This window comes from Triturus cristatus, chromosome 5_1, assembly GCF_964204655.1.
Source record: "Triturus cristatus chromosome 5_1, aTriCri1.1, whole genome shotgun sequence".
NCBI classification, from domain to species: Eukaryota; Metazoa; Chordata; class Amphibia; order Caudata; family Salamandridae; genus Triturus; species Triturus cristatus.
Genome location: NC_140587.1, coordinates 782,538,071 through 782,552,985, shown reverse-complemented (window position 1 = coordinate 782,552,985; position 14,915 = coordinate 782,538,071). Strand labels below are relative to the sequence as shown.

The following is a 14,915-nucleotide window of genomic DNA, read 5'->3' as shown; positions in this document are numbered from 1 at the left end:
ATTGCCACCTCTCCTCCCGAAAATGTAAAACATACTGTGAAACAAAAACGATCTATTACTGACTATGTCGCAAGTGGAATGCCAAAAAGCATATTCTCTCGTTTATGGTGAAGAGACTTACTGTTGCAAATAGCGTACCCTCCTTCTCTGAACCGCATACGGTGCTCAACTATCGTCCCGGCATTCAAAAAAACGCAGCTGCTAATAAGCGTGATGCGTGTTGCGTGCGTGAGTAATGGAAATGGATAAAGGGTACTGCACGTTTGGAAGACGAGAAATAAGAGCGGCCATCTTGGAAGGAATTGAATGGCTCTAGTAGAATAGTAAACCAATCACTTGTCTCAAGATAACGAAAATAAAAAATATCAAAGAAAGAAAAATAAGGAAAAATAAAATGTGTTCACACCCATGTACTCTAACAGTAAAATCAACAATGCACAATCGATACTCGTACTGTTGAACGTGATATCTTTTCACCAACATGTGTCTCGAACCCATAGTGGACCCGAAACCTGGTACTACACACAAATAAAGTAAAAGTGAAAAAATAGAAATAAGAGGAATACGTACAGAGGTGTCTAAAGAATTAGGATGTGAGAGATTCTGATAGGTCTCTAAGATCCCGACAAATATTTTATGTGAATACAAAACATTGTCAAAAAAACGTATTCATGAACTTATTAGTTGTCTGATAGACATCCAACCGTATCAAACATTAATCATTGATACACATTTGTGTGATATAGCATTGCTAGACTAACATATGTAGATTAACATTTGCATACAAGTTATGTCTATAACAACATTCTAGCTTAATAAAACAGTCCCCTAAAAAATCCAAATGTAAAGTTAGCGACTATGACCAGAACTAATGTATCATATGACAAGTTGCTGACAATGTAAACATGAATTTCACAGTAATAAATGTCAATGCATAGAAAAACAGTGTATTGTCTAACTTCAACATTGTTTTCACATCAAATGCTGCACTTGGAAAAGTTGTGCTTGTCTGTAATGTGAAATATATACAAAGTGATCAACCAAATGTGACCAGGCTCAAAACTCAAACTAAAAACAATAATGTGAAATGCTATGTGTTATCTGTGTCGCCTAATAGTGAAATGTGAATGCTGGTATCGGATATCAATGTCACCAATAAGATTGCTCTCATAAAAAACATGCTAATTCCAATCTTTTTTAGTTTTTTTGGTTATTTATTTGGCATTCTTACAAAAGAAGTGTTCAGAATTTGAACAGGAGAGGTGCTACAGTGCAGTTTTACAGCAAAGCATGGAGATATGGGTCCATGTGAGATTGGCGATGGTATACGAGACCTTTATCTGGGCTGTTGTTCAAAGACATAACATGTTCAATGTTTATTTTACTGAAGGTTATAAGCTTGATGTGAGACAATATTCAAATAACATGTGAATCTTGAATCCTTAAAGACCCAAAGGTTAATGTCAATAAACATTTTCTTTATTCTTAGTTGGTTTAATAGAAGCAATCTACAATGTACAATCTTCTTGAATCATTATAGTGACAAAAAAACAGCCACAAGAATTTGATGTCAAGACAATATTCTCTTACTTACAAAGCACTTTCACCAAAGCACATTAGATACAGAACATTTGTATACTACCTTATAATAAATGTATGCCTATACATTTCTCTAAAGGTGACAGCCTTGTGTGAACAATCAATAATATCCCAGATATCCACAGAAGGGCTTCTTGAGGCGAAAAAAGGACCAAGGTAAGTTGTCAGTAACCTACCAGAGATTTCAGAAAGCAATAAAGATTAGGACTGTGTTTCTTCTGCTCCCATAAACAAACTATCTCTTTAACCACTCACCGACTGCACTCTTGCCTTTAACCTTGTACAGCACTACACAGCCTTTTGGCGATAGCCACATTATACAAACACCCCACATACATACAACCAGCAGGGAAGCTTTCTCCACTCGTTTAAGTATCAAAGGTTCTCTAGCCACTGTAGGACATATGGTTTAGGAGCGCGATTGTCTAGCGGTTGTCTGGAAGACCAAAGATGTAATATTAACCTCTTCACTTAACAAAACTGAGCAAAGCTGGGTAAATCATTTTAGCTCTGCACTTTAGCTCCCATATGAGCACAAATGGAAGTGCTTAGAAACACGCTGACCTTAAAACTGGACTGGAATAAAGAAAACTCAGTACTTGAAACTTTTTTCATAGAACATTAATATAATGGGAAAAGTAGTCTGGAACATTCAGCCAACATTGCCATTATTCTTATCGAAGAAATGAAATCAATGTCTGTAGATGAGGTGAGACATTAAACTTTTCTCATGGTATCTAGCTAAACACTGAATTCCAGGCCTGCATGAATTCACCTTCTCCCTCTTCCACTCGCACTGAAGTTCATTTTAAAGAATTCTCTAACTTCTGAGTATTTAGTTTGAAATGACTGTAGAGGTACCAGTTGCAGCTAGGAGTTTTAAGGGGATATAGTGTTGCCTTTCCCAATACTTGAAATTTTACATTTGGAAAAAGAATACGTGTTTAAGAGGCAGTGGTGGATTTCAAAACTCAGGACCTTTAATGTTGCCTGAGAAAGTTAAGCTAGTTCAATATTATCCCTTTACTTGACATCTTTATTGACAAAATTCCTAAAGTGTCTTCATTGCTAGTTATCATTCGCGTTTCTAGCATAGTTATGATGGATAAAAGAGCTCAAAACCAAGTAGATAAAAAACACTGCAAAGTAAATAGAAACAAAAACAGGAAATTGAATCAACATAAGCATTACAAGACTATGTTTACAAAACAAACAGACCAAAAACCAGGACAGGATCTGCAAAAAGAAATCCAGCAACTCCAAACTGTTGCTCCTTAAAAAACGACAAATGGTGAGATAGCTTCTTTGAAATATGCTAGTGTATGACAAACATTCAAATCTTTTATCATACCCCTGTTGATGTTGGGAAACCATCTCATCTCATGGTTCTTTATATGCAGAACAGAGTGTTACCAGTTCAACTTTCACAATTATATACATTAAACAAATCAGCCAAACAAATAAGTGGTTGACACAGTTGATAACATTGGGGGGTGATTTTCTTTTCGATCTGTATTCAATATATATATTTATGGATTTTGATGAACACATAAATCAAACACATATTTGAAAAGAATAAAAGGTTGGCATTCATGTCCCTAAATTATATTCAGTAATACTATATAAAACTAACATTAGGTTGTACATATGTTTTTCTAGAACACAAGTTAAAAAGCAAAATCTAATAGTTACAGGAGCACTTGCTGGGATGCAATAGCTTGCAACTCTGAATTACATTTGAAAAGATAAAAGTATAAGGAAAAAACTTATAACATCAGAAAATTACCTTCTAGATCACCAATCATTTCAGATCCATGACTTCTGTCTCTTCGTTCCGCTTCCAAAACTGCTTGTTGTTGGTAAAACTCTTTTTCCACCTGTACTTTAGTGTTTTCTAATACTCTGCACCTCTCTTGCAGCTCCCTGTTAAGTGCTTCTAAGTGGCTCACCATCTTACTTGTTTCTGCTTGGCTTTTTCGCAGTCTCGCTGATGTTTCAGATTCTGTCCTTAAAAAGTCATTGGCTTCCTCCAGCTGTCAACAAAGATAACCAGATGTGCAATTACTCAAATGATGTAAATGGTAAAAGTATATATTTGATGGGAAGCAGACTTGAAACATGGCACACATTTTCAAACAGCAAATTGAGTAAGCCAATGAACCTCTAGTACCGACATCTAACCAACATAGACCAGAAAAAACCCACTCTAGCTCCTGACTTTAATCTTCGGTAATTTAATATCAACATCCTTGAAGTTAAATTCCTCATCCTAAGAAATAGTATCAGGAACTGAACGTGATCCAGAATACAGTCATACCAGTTCAAACCTTCACTTGTTTTCATTCATACACCAAAGTCACTGAGGTTCTGGCTTTTCTTGGTAGAAAGTAACAGACCATGATAACAAGCCAACAAATGGCTGGTACATTACACCAACTTCTCTACCTCTTTGTTCCACCTGCTACCATGTTGCTCAATGCCTAATGAGTGGTCTGTAAACGCCTAAAAGGTATATGTGCATCTGTGGGCGGGTGTATGTGCATGACTTGGCATAAATGCAGCCACACAAGTTATTTGGAGCAAATACACTAAAAGAAATACATTATCACAGTGCAAAGGTCAATTTTCTTGTTATTAGTATTACAGAGAGAAACTAATATAAGCAAAACACTGCCTAATATCTCACAGATTGGATGTTAAGCCGACCTTACACATGGACACATTTTTCCAAATAGCCAGGGGCCAGTTTCCCTTGCTGCACAAATTTAATATAAGCATTTATATGTGTGAACATGTTTACAGATGTATACATACATGTATTACTGTGGGGGTGATAGTGCCTCTGTATTTATGGTGAGATCAGAGGTTCCACTGAAAGAGCAATTTTTGTTTTCTTAACTTTGGCACTGTTTGATGAATCTGTAAAAAATTTGCAAAAACAAAAAGTACATCTACTTTGGGTTACTCATCGCAAGCTTCGAGCTTATCTGTGAAGCAGAGACATAAAAACAGGGAGTTGGTTTGTCTCAAAAGGGTCATTTCCCATTTGAACTCCCAGAATATTCTTTGCTCCTCATTACACCACTTTTTAAAAAATGAAGGCTCCTGGATGTGGTGGCCAGGGCCTATAGGGGTTTGGGTAGGGTAGCTGTGTGTCCCCCTTCCCTAACTAAGAATTTCTTACCCAGGGGATGAGGTACCCGGGCCAAAATGAGGCCTCAGGGCTAAAATTGGTTTGGGGAGGACGGCCACCTGCCTCCCCTTAAAATCACCAAAACAAAAGGCCCAGAGGGACGGGGTCACTGGTTCCCATATTGGCTAGTGGAGGGTGGCCATGTGCCCCCACCTCTTTAAATATATGTTTCAGTTTCCGTCCCAGGGGATGGGGTCCCTAGGGCCCATAGAAGTTTGGATAACGGGGCTGCACGCCCCCCAATTCCATAAAATGTTTAAAAATTGCCCCAGGCCATGGGGTTCCTGGGGTCTGAATGCCCGCCTCTACAACATTTAAAAAAAAAAATAGAATTGCAGGCTCTCTCCACGCTCTGTGGCTGACCGTCAGGGAGTTAGCTGTCCGCAGGGGTTGGAAGCAGGGTCTGGTCATAGCGGGGAGATAGCTTTACGAATTGTAGTAAAATATTACTTCACAGTTAAAAACCCCCCAAAAAAACCTTAGAAATTCACTGAGAAAAAAACACAAAGGTTAATCAAGCTGCGCCAATGAGTAGCTCGTCAGTTACTGTTAGCTTTTCAGGTCTCTGTAAGTAGCTCTCCTGTGTGCAGGCCAGACTACTAAATTAGAAGCTTTTACTTGGTTTAAATATTATATGTATACCAACATTTAGAGTGTATAGTTGAGACAAAAATATGTGTTTATTTTCAGAACTCATAAGCTGATATTTAGAGAAAAATGACTGAGTTTCCAAAATATATTTAAGGCTCATATTTTAGTGATAAATCAAGTGACATTGGGAAAACCAAATATTACCTTGGTGCTAGAGGCATTCCAGCAATGGCTGGTATGTATACACATGTAAAGGCATTATATATTGACAAAGATTTTTATATGGTACAGTTTGCAACCATGCCTGATGGACTGTGTTATCGCTGGTAGTAATCGTGCATATGGTGGCCACTAATGTGATCGTGTCTCATGTGGTCACTATTATAAAACTAATAATATTAGTAGCTGTCAATGAGTTTCATTGAACATAAGTAGCTCTTATTGCAGAAACGGCCGGAGACCTCCTGCTCTATAGATTATAGAAGAGCAAAGAGGTAATCTCATGTGATGCTGTCAAAGGCTTTCTCAACGACGGTCAGTAATAGTGCCTGGGGGTCATGTGATCTTTGCCCAAGTGTGATATCGTTAATAAAATTCAGCCGTTCAAGTCCGGCGTTTTTCCATAAGTCAATTGCTGGACTGCTTCCATAATCTTTTCTACTGTTAAAGAGTCATCTAATAGTGTCCTCTCAGGCTCTGATAATGTTGGCAAGGAATCGTGTCAGATAGAAGAGGAGTTTGTGTGGTGAAGGCAGTGTGGGAGCTCAATAACGGATGGCGCAGTACTGAGCAAATGTCAATTGGGTTAAAGTGGATGTCCCCATCCTCTCTGAGAATCTATCTAGGTAATGGGTTTGGTTTCATTTTCACTACATGCTAGCCAATGTGCCAGTTTGCCAGTATTGTCACCTTGGTCGTAGAGTCTACTCTGTGCCGTGAGTCATGTTTTTAACACAGTTTGTCCTAACCTGTTTTTAATGTAGTTGCGCTTGGGTGAGACATTCATCAGGGGGTCAGACCTACAATTTCTTTTGGCTATCCGAACTGCCTCGACATGGTCATCGAGTGTGCAAAGGTATTTATTTACTTGTTTGATGCATCAAAGAGGAAATCATTTGAGCCACTGTAATCGTCTTATACGTTTCCCAGAGAACTGTGGGTAACCCCACAGCTCCTGTATTGACCTCAAAGTACTGTGCTACAGCTTCAGTTAGGCTGTCTCTGACCTCTTGTTTCTTAAGCCACCAGGGACTCATGCATCAGTGATAGGTCATAAAACATGGCTTTCCACTAAACTGCAATTAAATAGGGCGTGAATTGAGAGGCTTGTGGTGCAAAGATGGATACCTCTAATTTGGGACAAGTCAGAGGCGGATGTCAAAAAGTAGTGATACAGGAAACAAATCGATGAGCACTTAAGAAGAAAAAGTAGCCTCCTTCTCAAGGGTGATAGCGCTGGTACACTTCAGTAAGGCCCATGCTGCCCAGGAAACCAGCTAACAAGGTTGTGAATGATGCTGCTTCGAAGAGTGGCCCAAACGATCCCTCCTACAATCGACCCATTAAAGCCACTACCAATGATTGTTAATATTCCCAGCGGTGCCTCAAGTAGGACAGAACCAATCACTGACAGAAAGGTCTTTGAAAGTAAAGGTGGTCTGCAACTGCAGCATAAACCAAGTTTCTCGCCATAGAGGATATTTTTAGTATGGTGTAGCATCTACTTGAGTCTTTCCATATGTGGGACACTGCTAGTGGAAAGTATCGCCGTACAAAGATGACTACCCTGGTGGATCTATGATCAAATATGCAAGGCATAGTGTAGTCCTACTATTGAGTCATCTACAGAAATCTCCCAGCACTTTTCTGTAACAGTAATATGACAGCTCCATAGTCTGTAGCAGCTCTAAAGACTAACCCCACCTCTCTTTACCTTGTCGACAAGACCATTAACATTCCAAGAGATGCAGCATATGAAGGACAGAGAATGTGGGAAAGAGGACTCAGCTGTTGTAGCAAATTGCAATATGTGTAAGTTCATAACTGAAGGCGTATGCCTAACCGTCTGATGCATAAATGTTCTGAAATGGTAAACTTTGCAATTTTCCCCAAACCCACCAAATACTGAAGAACGGGAAGCATCTGTTGCAAATTAATGGCACAAACACCTAATGAGGGAAAGGAAAGTGCAGACAGAAAGCAATACTTGCGCCACCCTTCCCCTGGAACACCCCTAAAAATGTTTTTTTAACAACAGACAGAGGAATATGTAGAATAGTCCAGCTCAGACTAAAGACAGCACCCTAGGTTATCAAAGGGCAATGTGTGAGGTTGACTTGTCTTAGCTGATAAAGTTGTGTCCCCTTGTTTCGTAGGTTGTTTGATCTTCCCTGAGTGTCGTTTACCCCCAGAAGCCCCATATCTGCATCCGATCCCAACAATATTAGGTCTCCCGTTTCGGTGCGCTATGTTTGGTTTTTGCCACACCAGGCCTGCCGTCGTTGCGTTGGTCAATAGTTGGTCTCTTAATTTCTCATGGCCTCTTTCTGCAGCATAAGTCCATAGGTCAACAACCTCAGTTGCTCCTTCGCTCTTGAGAGTATTTCTAATTTGGCAGGGTAAAGCAGCATGTACCAGATGTTCATTGCTGTCATTTTCTTTTTCACTTCCTCAAGGAATTTGCAAAGTGTTTGGACAATTTTTGTGTAGTCATGTAAGATAAATGTAAACTGTGACTCAGAGGGCATTTGCTTTTAATCGAGCTGCTGCTGTAAGGTCATCTCTGTTTTCGTAGTTAAGAATGTGTGTGATTACTGGACAGGGTGGAGCACCTGGTGGCAGCCTCTGGGTTAGTGCACAATGGACACGTTCGATAATGAAGCACGGCAAGAGCTTTCCTTCGGGAACTCATTCACAAATCCCTTGCGCCAGAAACTAGACGAGGGGGCTAGCCTCCATGGTCTCAGGAAGTCCAAAGAGGTGCAAGTTATAGTGACGCGAGCGACCCCCAGCGTTTTCTGCCCTAATGTCGAAGGAGCGAGTCACTTTCATTAGCTTAACTACTAATTTTTGGCAGGTCTTTTGATAGAGTCCTCCCTCACTGTGGTTGTAGTTTTAGCAGCGTTCATTATTTCCACTGTCAGCCACAAGTCTTGGCGCAGCAAAGATGTCAATTTACACCTTTCTAATCCAGGTCTCCAGTGTTTCTCTAGACAACTGAACGGCTTGTAGTATTCGATCTGCGCGGCAATGACACTCAAGAGGCTCATCAGTTGATGTATTTCTGTCTTGATTTGCAGCTGTCAGGACATCAGGCTAAGAGGGGCCCATGCTGGTGAATTTGACTAAAGTTGTCTGCTTGGAGGCATGAGTAGGTTTGTTCTTCCCCATGATCAAGCAGAGTTTAAAGGATTCTGCAGGGGATGAGGAGGCTTCTGTTCGGGGTGCCCTCTAAATGACAAGGGAAAAGCGTAGGCTTGAAAGAAACCATTGAAAGAAAGGGCCGTGAACCACCAGCCCCATGACTGTTGGTCGATCTCTGTGATCCGGAGCAGCACAAGTAATGCCCCCCCCTTCTGGGTAGGGGTGTAGTCTCCACACCTTTAAGGTAACATAGAGGAGCCAGTGTATCGATCTGTGCCTGGATTAGTTGCTGACTGGAGTGCCATGTGCAGGTAACCAATGAGGTGCGAGGCCAGCGAGTACAGGTTTCTGGGCTTCAGAGTCCACAAGGAGGCAAGCACAATGGTGCTGGAGGCAGCAGGGAAAGTGGGTGGTGGTCGTCAAAGCTCTAGCTCCCCCTCAGGTCTCGCCCCCAGACCCTAGTAGGCATTAATGAGAAAAAAGGACTTTTGACCACGGGCAGCAGCCAGCGCCGCTTTGCCCCGTTAAATCTAAGAGAAAAGGGGATGGGGGCATTCATCAGAGGTCTTCGCCTCAAAAAAGGACGACTTCTCTTGGTGCCACCAACCAGACTCCAGTAGAGGGCAGGTTCCAGAGTACACCTGCAGTCAGGCGTCACAGTGAGAGGGTCTCCAGGCCCAAGGCTGCTTGGCCTGCGTCAGATGTCGGTTCACGGGCCTCAGGCGGTCTGCAGCTTCCCCAGCACCCAGAGGCTAGTTCAGAAAAAGCTTGTCGGCTGTAGGCCAGCGCGAGACTGCCAACCAGCACCACAGGTGTCTGAACATCCACAATCTTGAGAGCAGAGTTTCAGGCTGCCTGCCACAGCATCGGCAATCAATATAAGGGGGTATTACAACCCCCAGGATGCCTGCTTGAAGTAGGATTCTGCAGGATATACAGGACTTGATGAGGAGCTCTAGGCCAGAACATCCGCCATCTTGGCTCTTAAACCCACGCCACACCCAGTTAGCTCCTTCCTAATCATAGCTCCTAGATATGATCCATTTCACAAGCACAACCCTTAACTGAAATTCTGAGCATGTCCCATATATAACATAATAACCTATAGAAATGTTGGAGGGTGAGATGTAAATCCATTAAAGATGACACTGCTCTAGAGTCACTCCTACCAGGATGTAAATTCTTCTTCTCTAGTAATGGCTACTATCTAGATTCACATGTTATTCTAAAGATCAAGCAGTGATTGTCTGGGAAGAAGCCAGAGTTGCACTATCATCTAAACTGGTTCTTCAGCATGTCCTATCACACACTACCACTGACCTTCACATGAGCATTCCAATAACAGTGTTCACAGTAGGTCCATGAAGACATTCATGTTGCTGCTTTGCAACCATGGCTGCCCTCCATTTGCTTTAGCGGGCAGCTTTTTATTTGCCTACCTTCTATTAGATGAACAACAAACCCCACTAGATGAACAAAGCCCATGAGCCACCTTGCTTATATTGCCTGGGCTGCAGCCTGTGAAACATTTGAATCTTCGGCTACAGTGGCATGGCTCTGTCAGCATAGCAACTTAGCCCCCTTTGACATCAAATGTAGGATCCACTCTCTGATTTAGCAGCAAGAATATTGGCTGATTGAGGAGAATCCAGGACGCCCTTTCCGTGTTAATTTGGGGCATGAAAATGCTGAGACTAAACAAACCTTGATGTATGGTTCTACTGAGGAGAAAGGCTGAATCTCCTAACCCTCCTGGTGGAAGTGACCGCTACAAGGTGAGCTTTTTATATGTCTTCAATTTTAGACAGTCACATTCATGTGTTTTAAAGGTTTATATACAAGGCACCCTAGTACCATGTAATGCTCTCACCTTGATATTAGCTCGATACCTCTATGGAGGATCAATCAAAGTACAGTTTTCAGAAAGTCACTTTAAGCTTAAAGAGACTGACAAGTCTCTTTCTGAATCAAAGTTGGACTACTGCTAAGCCCTGTACTTTAATTTGCTGAGGCATCTACTGAATAAGTCACAGATTCTGCAGAATGCTGCAACATGCCTGTTAGTAGGAATTCCTAAGCATCAATCTGCCTCTCAAGCCCTAGTCCAACTTCACTGGCTACTTATGCACAAGCACATAGATTTTAAGGCATTATGCATCGCTTTTAAAGCTTTGCATGGCTTAGGACCCGAATATTTTAAAAAAAGACATTTGTCCGGTGTAAGAAAGTGGCTCTGTATATACTGTTCCCAAGTAGGTACAGTGTGCACAGAGTCCACAGTACCCAGAGGTTTGGCAGAGGCTAAAGTTAGATATAACCTTACTCTATAAAGTGGTAGCTTGGTTGAGCAGTAAGGCAGTATCAGAGGACAGTGTAAAGAATTTGTTGTACACAGTCAGCAAATGGTCTCACACACTCAAGAACTGAACTCTAGGCCAATGGTTTGTATATAAAAATATATGCTTGTTTTATTTTAGAACCAACAATAAGTATGAAAATATACTTTCTCAGAATGAGATGCTTTAGATAAATACTTTCAATAGGCAACATACTTTTGAATGCAATAGTCACAGTTGTTACAATAGGCAACACAATTTCAAACACAATTATACATTGAGTTCAATGGGAACTTCTAGTTAAATGCAATAGATTACTTTTTGGATTACTTTTCTTACCACAGGACTGGATCCTAGATTCAGTCCTGGGACATCTCCTGTAAACAGTTGAGTAAAAACGTTTTGGTTACAGTAGTGATTTTTAAGGAATATTAATGTATTTTAAAAGTTGACACTTTGAAACTTTTTCACATAGCATCACCAATGTTATCCTATGGAAGGAAATTCACTTAGAAGATAAGTGTGGTTATTGTTACTTTTTTTAACTCAGTGTTGGATCCTGGATCCAGCACTGGGACATCTCCTGTAAACAGTTGAAAGAATGTATTTTTGTTATACAGGCGATTTTTAACGAATATTTGTAAGTTTGAAAAATCGACTGAAGAATTTCTGGTGAAAACCAGGCAATGTTATCCTATGGAAGGAACATCAAGTTATAGGTAAGTACGGTTGTAATTACTTTTTAGGGTCAGTTCTTGGCACCAAGATCCAGAATTGGGATCTCTCCTGAGAACAGGTGAGTAAATTCGTTTTCGTAATTCAGCTGATTTTAGATGAATATTTTAAAGTTTCAAAACTCGATACTTAGAAGAATTTCCAAGTGAAACCAGTCAATGTTACCCTATGGAAGAAAAGTGAGTTATAGGCTTTTGGGTAAGTACTCGACTGGCCGAGTTAAGGTTCTGAGCATAGACTTAGGGGTCTCCCAGGGTCAGGTAAGTACAGTTGTTACACCCTCAGCGGCACAGGGGCAGCCGGGTGCAGAATGAGTTAGGCCCAGTTATCCTATGGGAGGCAGGGGGCCTTTGGTTGGTGGCTGCTGGCTAGCAGGCCACGCGGCTGTGGGAGCTGGGCTCCTTGTACATTGCTCAGGGCAAATGGGGAAGTAAATTAGAGTAGAGGTTGCACTGTCAGAGGTACTCGGGCAGCTGGGTGCAGGGTGCTTTTGAGCCGTCGGGCGCTCAATGGATTTCAATGGAGACGCTCAAGAACGGACAAAGGCTGCAAGCTCAGGGACGAGATTCTTCAGGTGTGACCACCACTTCGAGAGGTAAGTTGGGTAGTTGGAGGATAGGTAGGCAACCAAGAGTGGGGCACAGGGAGCCGCAGGGGTGCCTTCTGGCGTCAGGAAATCTTATCCTCCGCTGGTCGCGGTTGGAGGGGTCCCTGGTTCTGAGGCTGCAGGCGTCAGTGGCGTCAAGGTGGGTCCTAGGGTGCTGGATTCGGGGTCACAGTCGCCGGGGGCACGTCCTCGTGGTCTTGGTCCACTCTGGCACAGGCCAGGCTTGGCGGGTGCAGTGTGTGCAGGGTTCGCGGTTCCTGGCTGATGCCAGGGGTCAGTTACTTGCTTTGAGCAGTACCACTGCTCGTGGGAGTCCCAGTTGCTCAGAGTCACAAGGTAGCCAGGTCCTCCGGGGATTGCGATGTTGCTGGCCACTGGAGATGCCGGGGTTTAGCAGGAGCAGGTTCGAGGGTCGACAGGCCGGTAGGGCTGGGGTCAAATCAGTTGGTGTCTTCCTCTTGTTAGCAGCTGCACGGCGGGTCTTCTTGATCTTCTTTGCTGTTTCGGAATCTGGATCTAAGGAAGGAAGGTTCAGGGTGCCCCTAAATACTAGATTTAGGGGCGTTACAGATAGGTAAAGGGCAGGGACCAATGGGTCCCTGCCCTAGGGTGGGTACACCCCCTATCCTGCCACTCTCCTGTGGGAGGGGAGCAGTACCCTAGTTCTGATTGGGCAGGGCTTCCCATCTTCAAGATGGCGAAAGCCCAGAGATGTGCTTCACCTCGCCTCCCCCACCTGAGGGGTGGAGTTGGCATAGGCAGGCTCACCCCCTTTCCTTCCAGTCTTCCCACCAGGGTGGGGGTCAGAACTGGTAGGGGCCAGTTGCTCTGTACAGCAAGTGGCCTAGAGAAGCTCACAAAGGCGGAATGCCTTTGAAGCTTCCCCTGCCCATCCTGGGGGAGGAGACCTAGCACCTCGCCCAGGATGTGCATTGTTGCAGGCCCAGGAGAGTGGATGGCTCTCTACCCAGGGGTCCAGCAACATGTTTGCTGTGTGCAAGCCTAGGCAGCCCCTCAGACAAGACGTGGATTGTAGGTTAGGTTCTGGGGGCAACTCTAAGTTGCTCTCTGTCGGGCATCTTACAGTAAATCCCACACTGGCATCAGTGTGGATTTACTGTGCTGAGAAGTTTGATACCAAACTTCTCAGTCTTCAGTGTAGCCATCATGGTGCTGTGGAGTTCGTGTTGACGACTTCCCAGCACCATATACTCTTAATGGCAGCACTGCACTTACAGTGCCCAGGGGTGGACCTGGGTACTGATGGGGCACAGGGCTCATGCACCTGTGCCCACACCACTGGCATAGGGCACCCAGCTAGAGGGGTGACTGAGGTATGCCAGGACAGTGTGTGTTGTGGGCATGGCATACAGGGATGTGTGCCATGTCGACTCTGTTTTGTTCTTCACCAAGACACTCAGCCTGCAAAGGCAGTGTGTGTGTGTGTGTGTGTGTGTGTGTCAGAGTACAGGGCCTCTAAGGGTGGCACAATAAGTGCTGCTGCCCTTAGGGGCCTTCTCTGGTCACAAGGCCCTGGGTACCAAGGGTACCATTTACTAGGGGCTGACATGTGACCAGAGATGCCAATTGGGTTTTGGCCGTTAGGCAGTTTTTAGGGAAGGAACACAAGCCCTGGGCACCTGATTGGCAGAAGCCCAGGGCACACCAAGTCAAAGAGCATCAGTAGTGTGGAAACAAAAAAATTAAAAGGGGGGGGGGGGGGTTACTACAAAAAAAACCCACTTTCTCACGCATGTTCCACCCATAGCTCTAAGATCTTCATCAGGCCACAGTTTGGTTGTCCCTAAATTTTAGAGAGCTCACTGGGGCGGTAGAAGCTTTGTTTATGGCACCACTAAATAGTGTAATGCCCTGCCTTTACTTTTGAAGAGGTGTACTTGCCTGTCTTCTATCAGGAAAAATCTTAAAACCTGGATTTTTAATCTTTAGGTAATTTTTTCTGTTTTCTTTTCTTACCCTTCTGCTAAACTGGCTAGTGCCAAGACTTGCACTTTTATAAAACTCAGTTTCAATTCATTTACCATAATAGAACAGTCAAATGTCCTTATACAACCACATGTTGTCCTCCTGACTTCAACTAGTCCAGCAGGTATGGCAACCGGTCTTGTGGCTCAGTTTGCATTAGATGCTCACTAGACATAGAGCTCGAGGTACAGAAAGAATTCTATTTCAGACTGCACATACCTTGGTATAAATGCCCAGAAGTGGATGAGCACCTTAAAATATTTCTGTGGAAGACTAACCTAGGTGTTGTCTGGCCCCAGATAATATCAAGTCTAGTTATTATGACATTTAAAGCAGCTCTGGAAACCATGTAGTATAATTCGACAATGATGTTCAGCAGCCAGTGCACCAACGGTATTGGAGGAAATGCACTGATAGATCCACCTCCTTATCTTATGGCGAACTTGTCTACCAACGATCCTGATTCCAGAAATCTAGAGGCGAAGGCAAAGCATTTGTTGTTTTT

At 43.0% G+C, this 14,915-nt stretch overlaps 1 protein-coding gene across 2 annotated transcripts in view; it reads right to left on the bottom strand.

The window, feature by feature from the left end:
* Nucleotides 1–14,915, bottom strand: part of ROCK1 (Rho associated coiled-coil containing protein kinase 1) — a 1,783,501-nt gene that overhangs the window by 937,899 nt on the left and 830,687 nt on the right. For both annotated transcript variants that reach the window (XM_085605798.1, XM_085605799.1), the window contains exon 16: nucleotides 3,386–3,632. In XM_085605798.1, the coding sequence (XP_085461924.1) occupies nucleotides 3,386–3,632 (247 nt within the window). The remainder of the gene's footprint in view (nucleotides 1–3,385; nucleotides 3,633–14,915) is intronic.